Here is a 15,187-nt window from a genome sequence, read left to right on the forward strand (position 1 = left end):
TTGGTTGGTTCTTAAAGAGCAAAGACAAGCAGAAAGCAGCCTCTTACAATAAAAATAAAGAACACCAGAGATGCTTATAAAAAGGCAAGACTCCAGAGGGTCTGTGCTTGGTTTATCCTTTATCATTCTGAGCAAACAAAAGATAATCCAGGGATAAAAGACAGAGGAAGCCCTTGGTTGGGGGCAGGGGGGAGGGAGAGAGGAGGACGAGGATCTTGGAAAGACAGGATGTGCAAATGATCAAATTTCCTTCTCATCAAAGGATGTGTCCCTGTTTATGTTCTATGTATCCTTTTTCTATGCTTGCTCTTGGCCAGTCTGGTGTGCCCACAGGCTTTATAAACTCTATTGTATTACAAACCATTTTCTTATCATAACGGAGAACCTTAGTGCTGCATTAAAAAGATGGGTAATTTTCTTAAGCCTCTTAAAAATATATATAAATAGGATTAGCTGGATAACATGTTCAGATGCAAGCACATTATTTGATTATGCCTACACTGGATCCAGCCTTCACCGTGGGCATTGCCAGCCTCCAGTTTTGGGGGGAAGGGTCATTGTCTGATAATGTCAGTACTGTCAGATGTGATTCCTTGTGTAGTCTCTCTCTTGCTCCACCCCAATTATGTGTTTATTTTAAAGAGCCAGATTTTCAAAAATGCTCAGCAACCACAACCGGGACCAGATTCTCAAAAGAGCTCTGCTTCCATTCAGGCACCTAAATTAAGAGGCCAGATTTTCAACAGGAATCAGCAGCCAGCAGCTCCCATTGTTCTGGATGACAGCTGCTGAGCAGACAGCTCTCTAGGCAAACCCAGTCCCGTCTCACTTTTAGCTGCCCAAATGAGAGCTGTTGGACGGGGAGTTCTTTGGAAAATCTGGCTTTGGGTACTTATCCCTGGATCTAGGTGCTTAAAAAGACAGATGATCAAATATTAAATCTACAGTATCACATAAAACGGGGGTCGTCACGTGTGTGATTTAAAGACAAGAGGACTAGATTCTCAGTCAGTGTGAATAGTCAGGGCTCCTTTGATTTCACCCAAAATCCTTGTGGTAAAATTTTCAGATGTGCTTAAATCACATAGGCACTTTTGAAAATGTTGCCCTTTGTTTCCCCAGGAGCTGCCCCCACCCCCCAACAGCCCTTTGTTTGCCTCTCTTCCTATAGGCAAACAAAGGGCTGTGTGCTCAGTTAATTGAACTGGAGGATCAGTGATAGATTTAACATGCAGAAAAGGGAAAATGCTGTCAGCCCCCTTGGGTTGGTTCTAGATCTTGGGTACCTTCGCCATTCATGTGAGACTCTGTGAACATCACACACTCCCCATCTTAGGCTGTGTTGACTCCCTTGACCCACTGGTTTGTGAGGTTTGACTGTCCTCAGGTGACTTCCTTGTCAGGGACCAGGAAGCCACGAGGTGGAGTTCAACCACAATTTTGTAAGCGAGGGAGGGCAGCTGGGAATTCAGGCTTTTGTTGTTGCCCAAGTCACATGGGATCATGCAGAGGGAAAGCCCAAGATGTTGTTGCAGCTAGCAGGCTGGGTAGAGTTTACGCACATTAAAGCAAGATTTTGCTGAACAAAACTGTGCATTGGGCCAAATCCTGCTCCAGTCAGAGTCAATGGCAAAACTCCCACTGACTTCGATGGGACAACAATCTGGCCTCGAGTCCATGCTTCTGCTTTAGGGGGAGCCATAAGGAAAACTGGGTACAGAAATTAGTTGCTGGTCCCAGCCCAAATGCTAGCGGACAAACTTCCTCTTCCCAGAACCCCCCACCACGCCTAACACTCCTGCTGGCCACTAAGGAAGAGAGGGGTTTCAGGGCAAAAAAACATGGGCCATGCACTGTAAGGAAAGAGGCACGGCTGCTGTGTATGCCGTGTGGAAAGCCAGAGGCTTTGGTCCCTGGGGGCTGGCAGTGTGCTCTCTTTCAGCAGCAGTACATTTGCTTGAACACTCGCGTTAGAAGGCTGCATTACCTGTCACAATGGTTGCATTTAAAGGGTTTTGCCCCTGTGTGTTTCCTGTAGTGCCTCGTGAGCTCGTCGCTTCGTGCAAAACGCCACTCGCACCCTTCCCACGAGCACTTGTAAGGCTTCTCACCTGCAGGGGGACGAGAGATCAATCAGCACTGCAATGAAATTACTGCTGCCTAAACCTGCCCACCCTTTGCCCCACACCCAGCCAGCCAGGCCTTTGCCTCCCAATTAGCCACGTAGGGCAGGAGCACCACTGATGTTGCCACACGTTTGCCCCACACCTGGCTGCCTAGCACGCAAGCACCAATGACTTATATTCACTCAGACTCTTCAAATCTATGGCAGACTCCCAAAGGCAATTGCCAATTCCGAACCTGCTTCGAGGCCCGCTGAAGTCAATAGGAAACTTTCCATCAACTTGAATGGTCTTTGCATCAGGCCCCAACTTCATTACATCTTGCATTCTTACACTACCTTGGTGAAAGAAATATTTCAAGCCCATCAATGTTTTTTGGTTTTGTTTTTAAAAAACCCAAACACCCCCACAGCTGTGTTGCCGTAGGCTTGTTTTCAATTCCTTGAGTCAGCGTTGTGTGCACAAATTTGGTTACTGCCCATGCAAGTGGCTAGTCCTGTGCACAGACATCATGATTGCCCATGCATGTCAGGCAAATAGGCGTACAACTGCACATGTAATTAAACCCACAGTGCTTAAAATACCATTTAACAAAAAGTATTGCTGTAGTTCTGGCTTTTAGGAGTTGCCTTTCACTCTCCACCCTGGTAGCACTCGCATTTCCTCCCACTGAGACCCCACGTCTTGTATCCCCACTTAGATGCACCTGCTTAGTTGATTATAAAGTGCAAATGATATTTTCGGTGCTGCTAGAGGAGAACTGTTCTCTTTAAATCTGTTAATCCCACAGGCGATTGTGACTGATTAGCACATTTACGACCATATGTTTATCAGCTGTTATCCCACATGGAACTCTCTCTCTCATACAATTCCCTTGAAGTCAGTGGGGCTGCAGAGAGGTTGGAAGTCAGTGCTGAATTCGCTCCGCTGTGTTCACTTTCCCCATTTGACCACAAACCAGGTTCTGGGGGTCAAATGCAGCTCTGTTGTAGCACCCATGACCTCAAGGACGGTACTCCAAGGCCATTAACATTTTAGAATCATAGAAATCCGGGTTGGAAGGGACCTTAGGAGGTCATCTAGTCCAACCCCCTGCTCAAAGCAGGACCAATCCCCAACTAATGGACGCTGTCAAGGTCCAAAACTCCCCCACCCACACGGACCCTTTCTCTACAGGATTGCAAAGTGTGGGCATGTGCACACGTTTACCACATCTCCTCAGAATAAATGTGTGAATGCTCTTCTCCTACATTGCAGCCATAGCACTATGCCCAGCCCTCCTGAGCAGCCCAGCGATAAAAAGAGGCTGGCGGCACTAGGGGAGGTGGGGATGAGCAAGAACACAGGGAGGAAACAGGTTTCATTGTTAAGCCTCAAAGGGGGAATTATAAGCAGGGAGGGAAAATTGTTTTTGTTTTTTAAATTCTGAAAATTGCTAAGAAGGCGTTTCTTTAAATCTCTCTCAGCAGATTTAAATACCAAATATAGCGTGTCAGGTCTCCCCATGTCATGTACTTACCACAGAGTATATTCAGCAGGTACTAGAGAGAGATCTGAATAGTTTATAGCCCAAAACTAGGAGTGACACAGTACGCAAACCGGACAAGTCAGAGTGTGAGGATCAAATTCATTGCTGGTGTAACTCCACTGACAGCAACAGAGTTACCCCAGGAACTGATTTGGCCCCATATGGGTAGAAAAAGCTTCTCTGTGACTAGTCATTTACCAAACGTTATTGATTACAAGCTAGGCTCTGCTGCTCCAAAGATAAAGTGGAAAGCTGGCACGGAGAGGAGAGGAGAATGGGCTGGGATATCTACCAGAGTTCAGCAATTCAAGCCTTTTATCCTCCACTCAAGTTGGAAAAGCAAAACCCATAAAAGGATGCGTTGCATCGTTCCTATTAAAAGAGGAAACCCTACATGAGGCTGCAGCAGGTGGAGAAATGCCAAGGCACAGATCGATCCATCAGTCAAGCAATCACGGTCTATAGGCCCTAAAGAATAAAAGGTAGTGGATGGGGGAGGGTTTGAGGAAAAAACAAAAAAGAAGAGGCAGCAGGATTTTCATTTCCAGTCACATTCTCCCTGCATCTCAATCTAGGCAGGTGGTGTTGGTTTTTTTCCCCCAGAACACCATATGAGAGTGCATATAACAGAGCCCAGATATCTTAAGCCAATCATGAACATTCACCACACTGTACAGGTAACATTCCTCTGCAGCTCTAGAGCACAAGGCCTTAGAACAGCAGGACCCTCGTGTGCTGCAAGACCTAGGCAAAAGAGGCCAATGAAACATGCCTACAGTTATATGTGCTGTAGTATTTAGGATGCCCTAATTCTCTTCTAAGCAGCGTGTTTGTCCCAGCCATATTTGGTTAGACAGTAAAAATAAAAGAAATCCTAAAGAAACCGCCGGCTGGTAACAATGAGAAAACAGAACAAACATAGCACATGCTGGATTGCAACAAGCTAGCTGCATTGAGGCAAATTTGTTAAAAAGGAATTTTCCGCTCAAAAAGCCATTCAAGGTTTTCATTTCCATCAGGGCCTAGATCACGGGCAAGGTGGTGCTTCCCATGCCCATCTCAGCCGTGGCTCGGGCATTGCCCCCAATGCTGGCTCACCCAAACACTGCCCTCAAGTGTACTACGGCCTACATGCTCTCCCCTAGAGATCCAGGGCAAGATTTGCATGCTGCCCTGGGTCTCCACTGGCATAGAGAGTGGACACCCAGAAATGACACCCCATATTCTGGGCTTGTCCCTGATGGTGGACCATTCAGCTGCTGCTCTACTGGACAACTAACATGTTGTTTTTCAAAGCAATACACACCACAGTAACAAATTTTGTGTGTGTGTGCGAGGGGTAATGTGCATGGTGAAAATCATTTAGCTTGTGTGGCTGCAAGAGAAGAGATGCCTCGCTCGCAATGGAGACGGCAAGGCAGATGTGTTTCTGCGTGGCTGTACATTTGTTGCATATGTTATGGAGAGAGTGAGAGATGCTGACGCTTGTTCAAAACTGGCAGGTACAGACAGCCTAACGTCCAATCGTCTGCAGAACAGAAGGGTTGTTAACAAATACTGTAGTCTTTGCCTGAAATCAGTGGGCATTATGACTGACGCTGGATTTGTCTAATTAACGTTTGCCAAGTGCTTTCAGAATGTAGAGCGCTGTATTTAGCTTATTGGAGGCCAGCAGTACTTCTGTTAGGCCTGTCTAGAATACATGTATGGGTGGCATGCTACATATCTCTGTTGTCCGTGCTCCAGGGGCTCTGTCCCCGATTTGTCTTTGCCTAGCATAGAGTCCGGTTTTGTCTTCAGATTCCCTTCCTCCGTAACATTAGCCATGTTCTGCCGACCGTCAGACAGCGCTCCTTTGTGCTCCCAGGCAGCCTGCTTGCTTACAGTCAGCCGTGTGGCATAACAGAAAGGCAAAAGTGCCTGTGACCTTTAAAGTCATGTCAAAAAGAGATCCTTGCCCCACAGACCTAAAAGAGATTAGCTTCCCCCCCCCCTCCATATAGCAATTTTGAAAATGGGAGGGTGGGGGTGGGGGTAGGGAGAGATTTCCATGAGCATCTCTGTGCACAAAGGATAAGAACTAACTGTATCTTTTCATTGTTGCTTTACTCTCTTACCCATTGTAGATAAAATTAAAAGCCTCTCTTGGCTACTGGTCCCACAAAAGGTGTCTGGGAGTGGGATGTCCCTCTGATCTCATTAGTGGTAACGGTGGAAAAAAATGGTGCGGGATGAATTTCATGTGCTCTTCTGTTTTAATAGAGGAAACGTGTGAATAAGAGAGTACATGGTGAAATCCTGGCTCTACTGGAGTCAATGGCAAAACTCCCAATGACTTCAACGGGGCTAGGATTTCACCGTGTAACTTTATAAAATAATAAATTAATACACCAGGAATGAGTGTGCACCCCCTCCTCCCCTGCCCCAAACACTGCAACTGTCAAAATATTTTGGTTGCAACATCTTTTGTGAAATCATGACATTTATTTGAAGTAGTATTAGACACTGATCTATGCAGGAAGATCCTTGCGTTCATGGGGTCCACACGCACACTGAGCTCTTTGCAACATCCAGGCATAAGTCCCTTATGGTTTCTCTCAGTTCTCCCCTATGAGACAATAAGGAGACTCTCCTCAAGTGTTGCTGAGTCAGCCAAAATATTTTAAGAATGCAGGGAGGGGGAAATAGATCCTTGATGACGTACATTTTGAACTTCATTTAAATTTTAAAAAAATGAAGTCACTTTCATTCTTCAATACTATGTAAAGTCATAAACATAAAACATAAAATTAGAAAACCTTCATAAAGTCAGCATATGCTCTTCCACTGTAACTTATTTTCACACAGTTTCAGGACCCACAATTGTGCATTTTTCTAACCAGTACAAAACTGGAAATTCTGTTTCCCTCCCTTTTTACAAATTGGAGATAAAATGCAGTTACGTGCGGGGGGAAAAAAAACAATTTCAAAAGCCTGAGCTACTAAGAGATTGCGTGGGCTGAGAGTCACTGCTAGAAATTTGTGTTCCAATTGCTTCTTTGTAGAGACAGTCAAAGGTGAACTGCAAAGCAAAACTGAATATGGAGTTAAATGCAGGCTCGTTCTCCTGAATCCTCCCCTAAGCAAACTGGGGGGGGCAAGCAGCAGGAAGCTATGTGAGTAGGATCAGGACCAGAGCAGCCTCACTGACTTTTTAGAGAACTTTTCAATAGTTCTCCTTCCCATCTCTTCTGCAAAATCCTTAGTACTTGCTGTTTCGCAGAGAGTAGCCTAGAATGGGCCATCACACAGCAGAAGTGTCCATGTCAGTGAAACCCAGGCAATCCAAGGCATAGGTCACAGAGTAACGCATTCTGGGATTGCTTTAGTGAAACAGGAAGTAACACGAGAATTCCAGATGGGGGTGGGATGGGGTTGGGATTTCAGTGGTGAATGGTTCCCGACCCACACTGCCTTGAGGAGATGTGGAATACATGAATTTGGTTTTGCTCACAGTTTGTCTTAATAACAAAAGCCTATTGTATCACAATAAGAAGCCTAATACAATAATCACATTACGTGTATCTTACATTTAGCTTTCATCCCAGAGTGCTTTACAAACTACATACACAGCGTACCAGTGAAACAGAGCCTTTGCTGGGGCAAGGGTAGTAATCGGGCAGAATACCCGGCACACTGCACAATAGGAAACATTGTTGGCCAAGGACACTAGGTCAAACCTTTATTTCTATGAAAGATGCCAAGTGATCTTCAGCATCAGCATGTTGCAGAAAGGATGACAGATTTCAAGGACTCCTCCAAAAGACTTATAGCTTAATAATAACCCTCTTAGTGCCCTACGCACCACCACTACCCACCTCTCATTTCACTGTGTGCGCTCTACGCCATGATGGAGCATGGGCTATTGTGAACCCCAGTCTCTCTAGAGACAGATTTGGAGTAGTCCAAGATCCTTTGCCGGCTCCCCAGCCACAGTTTCAGGTGAGGAGTTACAAGTTACAATTGTATGGCTCACACAGCTGGGACAGAAAAGTCTCTTGAAAAGACACAGACACACCCTCTGTGTCCTGCAACTTGTGTGCCTCCCCTCAACTAAGTAAAAGTGAAACTACTTATAAAATCAATTTCAGCTTCTCTTAACATCCTTTCCTTCTCTAATTGATTTTTTTTTTTACTGAGAAATGGAAACTGACTTTTTATTTAAATATACAAAGGACTAGAGGGTACTGGAGAGTATTTAACTGTTTCATCATTCTTTTCTGCCTATATAAGAATTGTTTTATTCATTACCATTTTGGCACCAGCCAGAAAGATAACTACCGCCTCAAAGGTGATGGTACAAAGCAAACGGACATTAGGCAGAATGTGATAGGAGTGTCAAATACACGAGACAAGGTTGTGACTCTTTTTAGGTCAATAGGGATGATTACATGTTAAAATTAATACTGATTTACATGTACATGGTATAGATCTTTTCATCCAAAAAGCTCAAAATTGCCTGTACAAAGGTGGGTATATTCATGCCCATTTTAGAAGTGGGGAAAGAGAAATTAAGGGCCCAATAAGAGTCTTTCACACACAAAGCCCGTAGCAGTTTTCTGCACGTAGTCATTCAGTGCATGAAAATAAATTATTTTGATTCCACCTTATTTCCTATATACATACACATTGCCCTCCCCCCCGCCCCCCCACACACAGGTGTATAACCAACAAGGTTCAAAGCATGTAACTAATTTCAAAGAAAGGAAAAAATTCCATTTTCTACCCTCCTTGCAAAGAAGCATTTAATAAATATCCATTGTCCATCGACATGCACGCTGAACACAAAGTAGCCTAAGGAATACCATGTATATTCTCCCATAAAGATCCATAAAGCCTTCTAACTTCTGATTTTCTTTTAAATATATTTTAATAAGCTTAGCCAAGAAAGATGCTCCAGGTTCTGATGTGTGCTCAGAGCAGAAGGATTTAGTTTAAAGAGCAGGACTGGGGACACAGGTGCCAGACATTGTGTAGAATTTGCACTTATGCTCCATTAATTGCCAACATATCCTCCCCCACCTCAGACCCCTCGGGAGAACAGCAGAGCAGCAGGCCCAGACTGGTACCCAGCAGCAACACCAGCAGCAAAAGTAGCCAATTAGGCTCTAGAATAAGTGGGGGGGGAAGAAGGGGGGAGTGGATGCAGTTGCCTAGCAACCAGAGAGGAGAAACAGCTGTGTAGCAGGCCAAGGTTGGTACCCTGGCAGTGACTGCTAGCCAATTAGCACACTGCATTTAATGCTGATGTGGTTTCCTAGTAACAGGCTGTACAAATCTGTCTGTTGCACTCTTCTCCTGCTTTCCTCATATTTTCCCCCAGTCATGCTAGGCATTGCTGTTTGCCCTAATTACTGATTCTCTGCTGCTTCAAGCTGCCATTATTTTTGTCCCCAGAGAGGTTGGAAGAACTTTAAAAAAAATCTCCTCTAATAAGAGCTTTTAGTTTCAAATTCAGTTGAGCTCTAAAAGCTCAAGAGGAGGCAACCACAGCAAAATAAACAAATGAAGGGGGACAGGGGGCAAAAACTCAAAGATTTCAATTCACTTTGAAAGATTTTTCCAGGACCCCACAATAGACTTTTTTTTTTTTTGTGCAAGTTACACTGAAGAACAAGTAATGAAAAGGGCTATTTATAACACGCACCATAAATTTCCACAATGCACAACTCTGTGGCAAAGATCTATAGTTTGCGGACTTTCGTTTTGTGCATATAGATTCTCTGGGAAATTCCAGGCAACATAGGAAGACTTATCAGTGATTAGAGCTGGTGGAAAAATGGTTAAATATTTTCACAAAAATATGCTAAAATTTTTAATTCTTTTTTGTGCAGCAGGTTTTGAAAAAGGAACTTTTTTTTTGTTTGAAATTTTTTTGTATTCATTTTTACCCCCTTTTTTCCTTTTGCCTCTGAAAAACAGGAAGGAAAAAAGGAGAAGGGGGGAAAAAGGAGACAGGGAAAAATGAAAAACTCCCCAGAATTTCTCATTTTCCAGTTTTGTCCAGAAAAATTCTGATTTTTAAAAAAGTAAAAAGGCCATTTTTGAATGAACAAAAAAAATGTTGAATAGTTCTACTATGATGCTATGCTGTAGTCTTTTGCTACAGTGTATTGTGCAAGCCAGTTTAAGATGGGTTAGTTCAAAATGCACAAACTATTGGCTGGAAAGTTTATATCAGGAATTGCATTATTTCATCTGGATTTTGGAAACAGGCATGGTTAACTCTCTTCAGTTCTAAGGGAGATGAGAACACCAGCTCATAAATCATCTGGAGTAATTAACTCCATCAAGTGTAATTAACTATGTTATGATAAATAGCGACTCAAATACACTAAAAATATGTATCATTTGATGACTTGGAAACTATATCAGGTTGGCAACCTTATGATATGGGCTGGGGGGGAAGAGAGATTTATCTATAGCGATAATACCCACTTGCTGGGCCTGATCCAAAGCCCACAAAGTCAATGAAAAGACTGCTATTCAGTGTACTCTGAACAACACTTAAAAGTGCTAATAAAATTGTACTAATTGTATTGCACATGTGTGAAGAGCAATTTTCAATGAATCATAACTCAGTCAATCCAAACCAGTTTTCACCAAGTATGCTCAAAGGTATGTCTTCTACAGAAGGGCTATTTCCATGACCAATACCAACTTTCCAACCACAGTTCTTACAGTGCTATAATTTTTAAAAATTGTTTTCTAATGGGAAAGTATTTTCCTGCCCTGTCCCTCCCCATTACTCCTGCCTCTTTTACAAAAACAACCAAACTTCAAAACAACCAACCACTCCCACTGGGTAAAGACCAAACACCTGAAAAGGTGAACGTTTTGCAAACTAAAAGGTGACTGAAAGCTTATGCAAGCAGCCATAGTGTCTACTGCTAATTCAACATATAATAAACTAAACAAAAATAGACACATTCTATTAAATACACAAGTATTTATATAAAATCATCCACCTTTAAATAACATTTTGCTTCCAGAAGTCTCTACTGCATTAATAATCATGTATGGACATGGGAATTGGCCTACTAGGACTGCTCAATTGTCCAGCTATCCCAATATCCTGTTTTTGTCAGAGGTAAAGGAGCAGATGCTTCAGGGAAAGGTGTAAAATCCCGTGTTATACTTCTAATTGTGCAATATTATACCATGAGGGGACAGTTCGTTCTGTGCCCAGCTGGTGATCAGCTTTTATCTTGAAACACAAGCCCTTATAAGGGTTATCTTAGCTGGTAGAACTGCAGATGTTTTCCATTGTGGGCCCAATCTTCAAATATGAGTTTAACAGTTAGGTGCCTAACTAAAGGTTTAGCTGTCTAAAGTAGCACTTACATGCCTAAACACAGATTTAGGCATCCAACTTTAAAACTCTAGCCCATAAATATCTAATGTTTTTAATTTGTACTCAGCCATTTGCCTCAAGATCTTGTAGCAATAAGTGGCACAAGTTAATCAGATGTAGCAACAACAACAAAAAAAGTATTCTCATCTGTTTTTAAATTGATTTGCAAAGCAAAACAATTGGATTTATGCCCCTTTGGGCTTCTTTGTAACACATAAAGATGACTCTGAGCAGAGAAAGACTTAAGCCTGCTAGGCTTGATTCCCCAGTCATACAAAGGTTTTTGCATACCCTCTGAGAAATCTGGATAATTTGGGTTGTACTCTATGCTTCTACCTTCTCCATTCCAAACTGACTAGCCTATTATTTAAACTCTCCTTAGATGGAAGCCCCTGTCTCTGAATCATTTTTAATCCATTACAGTACATTATAGCTTATCAAAATTCCTTGCACGTGGATAAGCTTCTTGAAAAGTAAATAAAATGATCCCCCCTGGTTCTAGACCCTGTCCTGATAGGGTGATCAGATAGCAAGTATGAAAAATTGGGACAGAGTGTGGGGAGTAATAGGTGCCTATATAAGAAAAAGCCCCAAATATCAGGATTGTCCCTATAAAATGGGGACATCTGGTCACTCTATGTCCTGATCGCACTCTCCAACAGCTGCAGCAGGTTAGAAAGGCACAATTATAACTTACGAAAACAATGCTTGGTTGTCCCCGTCCTATCCAGGTCCTTTATCTGTCTTTAAATTAATTTTCCCAATGGGTGCTAACATCAGGTGCACAGTTCTCTATTACCTACAGTCATCCTCAGGCTTCTGTTCGGTGTGGACACAATACATGGGGCACATTTTCAAGCACATCGTTTTGTTAGTGGCTCAGATGCTTCAACCTTGGTTTCCTCTGAAATGCTCAGATCAGTCACATCCAGTCAGCGATGTAACTGTGACTGCATTTTAACAACTTCAATTGTTTCCATCTCTGACTGGTCCTCACCTTTGCTAGGTGTGAAAAGCATCGCCAGAGTAGAGATTTCTCCATCATCCTATGTTGAAAAAACAATGCAGAGAAACAGTTTAGGGCCAGATTCAAATATCCTTACTGCTGCTGAATGCTGCCTGACTCTGCAGGAAGTGCCATTGATTTCAGTGGGATGGCTCAAGGAGTAAGGTACCACTCAAAGGGAGTACAGGTATCAGAATCTCCCCCTTAGCTTTGCTGCACAGTGCATTACTTCCCTTTGCTAGGTATTTGATTGTCTAGGCAGAAATTATTTTCCACTGAATGCATCCGATGAAGTGGGCTGTAGCTCACGAAAGCTTATGCTCAAATAAATTGGTTAGTCTCTAAGGTGCCACTAGTACTCCTTTTCTTTTTGCAGAAGTTATTGTATCCCATTACGCTTCTCCTACTAGGTTCGGGAATGTTGTTGCTATCTAGGCCTTCTCTCCTGGCCGGATCACTTGCTCATCTCTTCTGCTTTTAAGCTGCTGGTGTTGGTATCTGTATTTTCCATTTGTGATGATGTACTTGGTTCTGTGACCTTATTTTTGCTGAAGTTTCTTCTTCAAAGGATTGCTCCCCCTTCTCCAGCCCCAGCTCTTCTTTTGCCAAAGCCAAAGTTATCCCCTACTACTGGTCACATACTTTCATTAAATGCTCTTCATCTCCTCAGTAGATATCATGCTCTGTCCCCCAGCTCCTATATTAGAGAATCTTGTGGAACCTTAACAGTACACAACTAGTTCTTGTGTCCGTAGTGTCTTTGCATCCAGTGATCTCACAGGTTAAGCTTCCCATCACCTTCGTAAGGTGGGTATGTGAACACAGAGGCACCACAAACTGAAATGCAGTTACACTGCAGGAGAAGAAACACAACTCTTTAACAATGCATAATCCCACTACACAATGGGAGGTGAATTGAAACTGCAGGGAGAACTTAGGCAAGCAGAAAGCAATTACCTGAACTTCATTATGGCTGGGAACACAGCGTTAGCATCTCTACCTTTACAGAAAGTGCCATGGGACCATAAATTACCACTGGAGGTCATCTATTCCAAGAGTCAGCATCTCCAGCAGCACCATGCCCCCTCAGGTCACAGGGAAGGGCAAAGGAATTATCTTCCTTGTCTAGGTCCTGGTCCCAAGCCGACCTGTGTGACAGCAAACAACGAGCCCCCATGGCATTGCGCTAAGCACAACCTAGGGAGTGACCTCCCTACACCCAGTCGCCAGACTTCTATGGAAAAAAAACTCCTCAGTTCCACACAAGGCTCCTCCCACTGCCCATCTGTATGACGACAGGATTTGGTCCTCTCAGAATGAACGGGTGTTTCAGAGAAGTCACTGGCTCAGGAGAAAGTCTTTCACCCCTCAGCCACCGTTCCTAATCCAGCTCAGGACAGCAGTGACCAAAAACAACTATGAGCCAATGGTCATATAGAGATCCATGTGAAATGAGACGAGGGTCTCATTATAAGGGCTCAGTCCCCTTACTTGAGAATTGTTGTCCACACAATTGACACCGTTGTCTGCTCTGCCTCAGCCGAGACCAAGGACTGAATGATTATGGAGATAGCTACCCAGGGACACTAGAGGTGGCCCCTGAAGCAGACTGGCGTGTCACATGGGGGACCTTGCATGTTGCTGCAGCTGGTCTGTAGATAAAGAAAAAGTTTTAAAATGTAAGTACTATCTATTGGTAATTTACGTCTATGTAGATCTTCTCCTATGATCTAGTACCTTTGAAGGGCCCATTTCCACAGTCACAACTCTCACAGGCGTAAGACTTGGGCACTTTCAAAAGTGAAATGGCAAAGTTTTTCCAAAACTAGCTGAACATTAAACAGACTCAGGAAGGGAAAACCCAGACTAGGCTCATTTTAATCAGTCTAGATGAACTCTAGTTTCACTTCTATTCAAATTACAAAAAAAACCCTTCAAGTTTAGCAATGCAAAAATACACCCAACTACCCCAAAGTAAATCTAACCCAGAAAGGATTTCCTCCTGCTAAGTGCACCTACTGTTTCTGTTGTCACACATAGGAAAGCCTGGAATTATCTGTGACCAAGGACTCCCTTCCTGCCCTTCCATTTGTCATGCTGCTAACCCCTGCAGATTATCTTCTAAACATCACATAAAGCCGTGACTCTTTCTTTTGGCACAGCAGTAATCCTGGGCCAAAGGCAGGCCATCTCCGGTCGTGATTTCTTCCATGCTGTCTGCGCAGCTCTTCCAAATTTCTTTCCCCCAATTTGCTTTGCTTGGCTATTCATATCTTTCTCCTCTTGCTTGGCTGGCTTCCTACCCACTTGCACTATCTCATTAGTACAATGTAGATATTACTTCACACGCTAATGCTATCACTGGTCTTGCTATCAAATCATCTTATTTCCCCAGTTATTCCCTGACTTCCTATTCCTTCCCGTTACCTCTCTCTCTTCGTACCACTATTCCTTCTTCTCTTGCCATTTCAAAATACTATACTTTTCCTCTTTGGAAATATCTTTCCCATTGTTATCTTAAATCCCATCTCGAAGCCTTTATCCCTTCCTATTGTTTAATGCTGCTTCTAATGACCTGATGTCTCCCTTTTCTTTTTCTTGTAACTCTAATAATTTGTTCTCCTGCAGGACCACCAAGTGGTTGGTTTGTTTGGGTTTGGTTATTCTTACCCAGCACTTTGGATAAAAGACACTATATAGTAAAATGGGAAGACAATGTGAGACAGGCTACTGCTTAAAGCCCTTAAGATACCTGGGGAAATGAAAGCACTGGGAAGTTAGATTTCACCAGATCCCAATTTTAAAAAGAAAAAAAAAATCCTGAAGTCCCCAGAACATCCCAAAAGACACTCAAAGGAGTCCCAAGCAGGACCTATCAGAAGGTCATCTTGAATAAAATCCCCAACTTAAGGATATTCCTTGCAAGTCCATCAGTGGTGTTTATTTTTGGCCAGAAAGACTCCATCCCATCATTATACTCCCCCCTCCACCCCATATTAGTACAAGGAAGTCCAATACGACAAGCTTTATAGGCCCTCTATTCCACTGGCCTCTGAGCTTAGGGACAAAATGAATCGTGGTGACTAACCCTTCTTTAGGTCATGTGCCAGCTCAATTCTAGATGTGTTTGCATCCAG

At 43.3% G+C, this 15,187-nt stretch overlaps 1 protein-coding gene across 2 annotated transcripts in view; it reads right to left on the minus strand.

Moving 5' to 3' along the window:
• KLF7 (KLF transcription factor 7) overlaps positions 1 to 15,187 on the minus strand; it is a 66,877-nt gene that overhangs the window by 5,502 nt on the left and 46,188 nt on the right. For both annotated transcript variants that reach the window (XM_084643810.1, XM_084643809.1), the window contains exon 3: positions 1,988 to 2,111. In XM_084643810.1, coding sequence (XP_084499936.1) covers positions 1,988 to 2,111 — 124 coding nt within the window. The remainder of the gene's footprint in view (positions 1 to 1,987; positions 2,112 to 15,187) is intronic.

The sequence above is a fragment of the Lepidochelys olivacea genome, assembly GCF_965140295.1.
Source record: "Lepidochelys olivacea isolate rLepOli2 genome assembly, chromosome: 11".
Classification (NCBI taxonomy): Eukaryota; Metazoa; Chordata; order Testudines; family Cheloniidae; genus Lepidochelys; species Lepidochelys olivacea.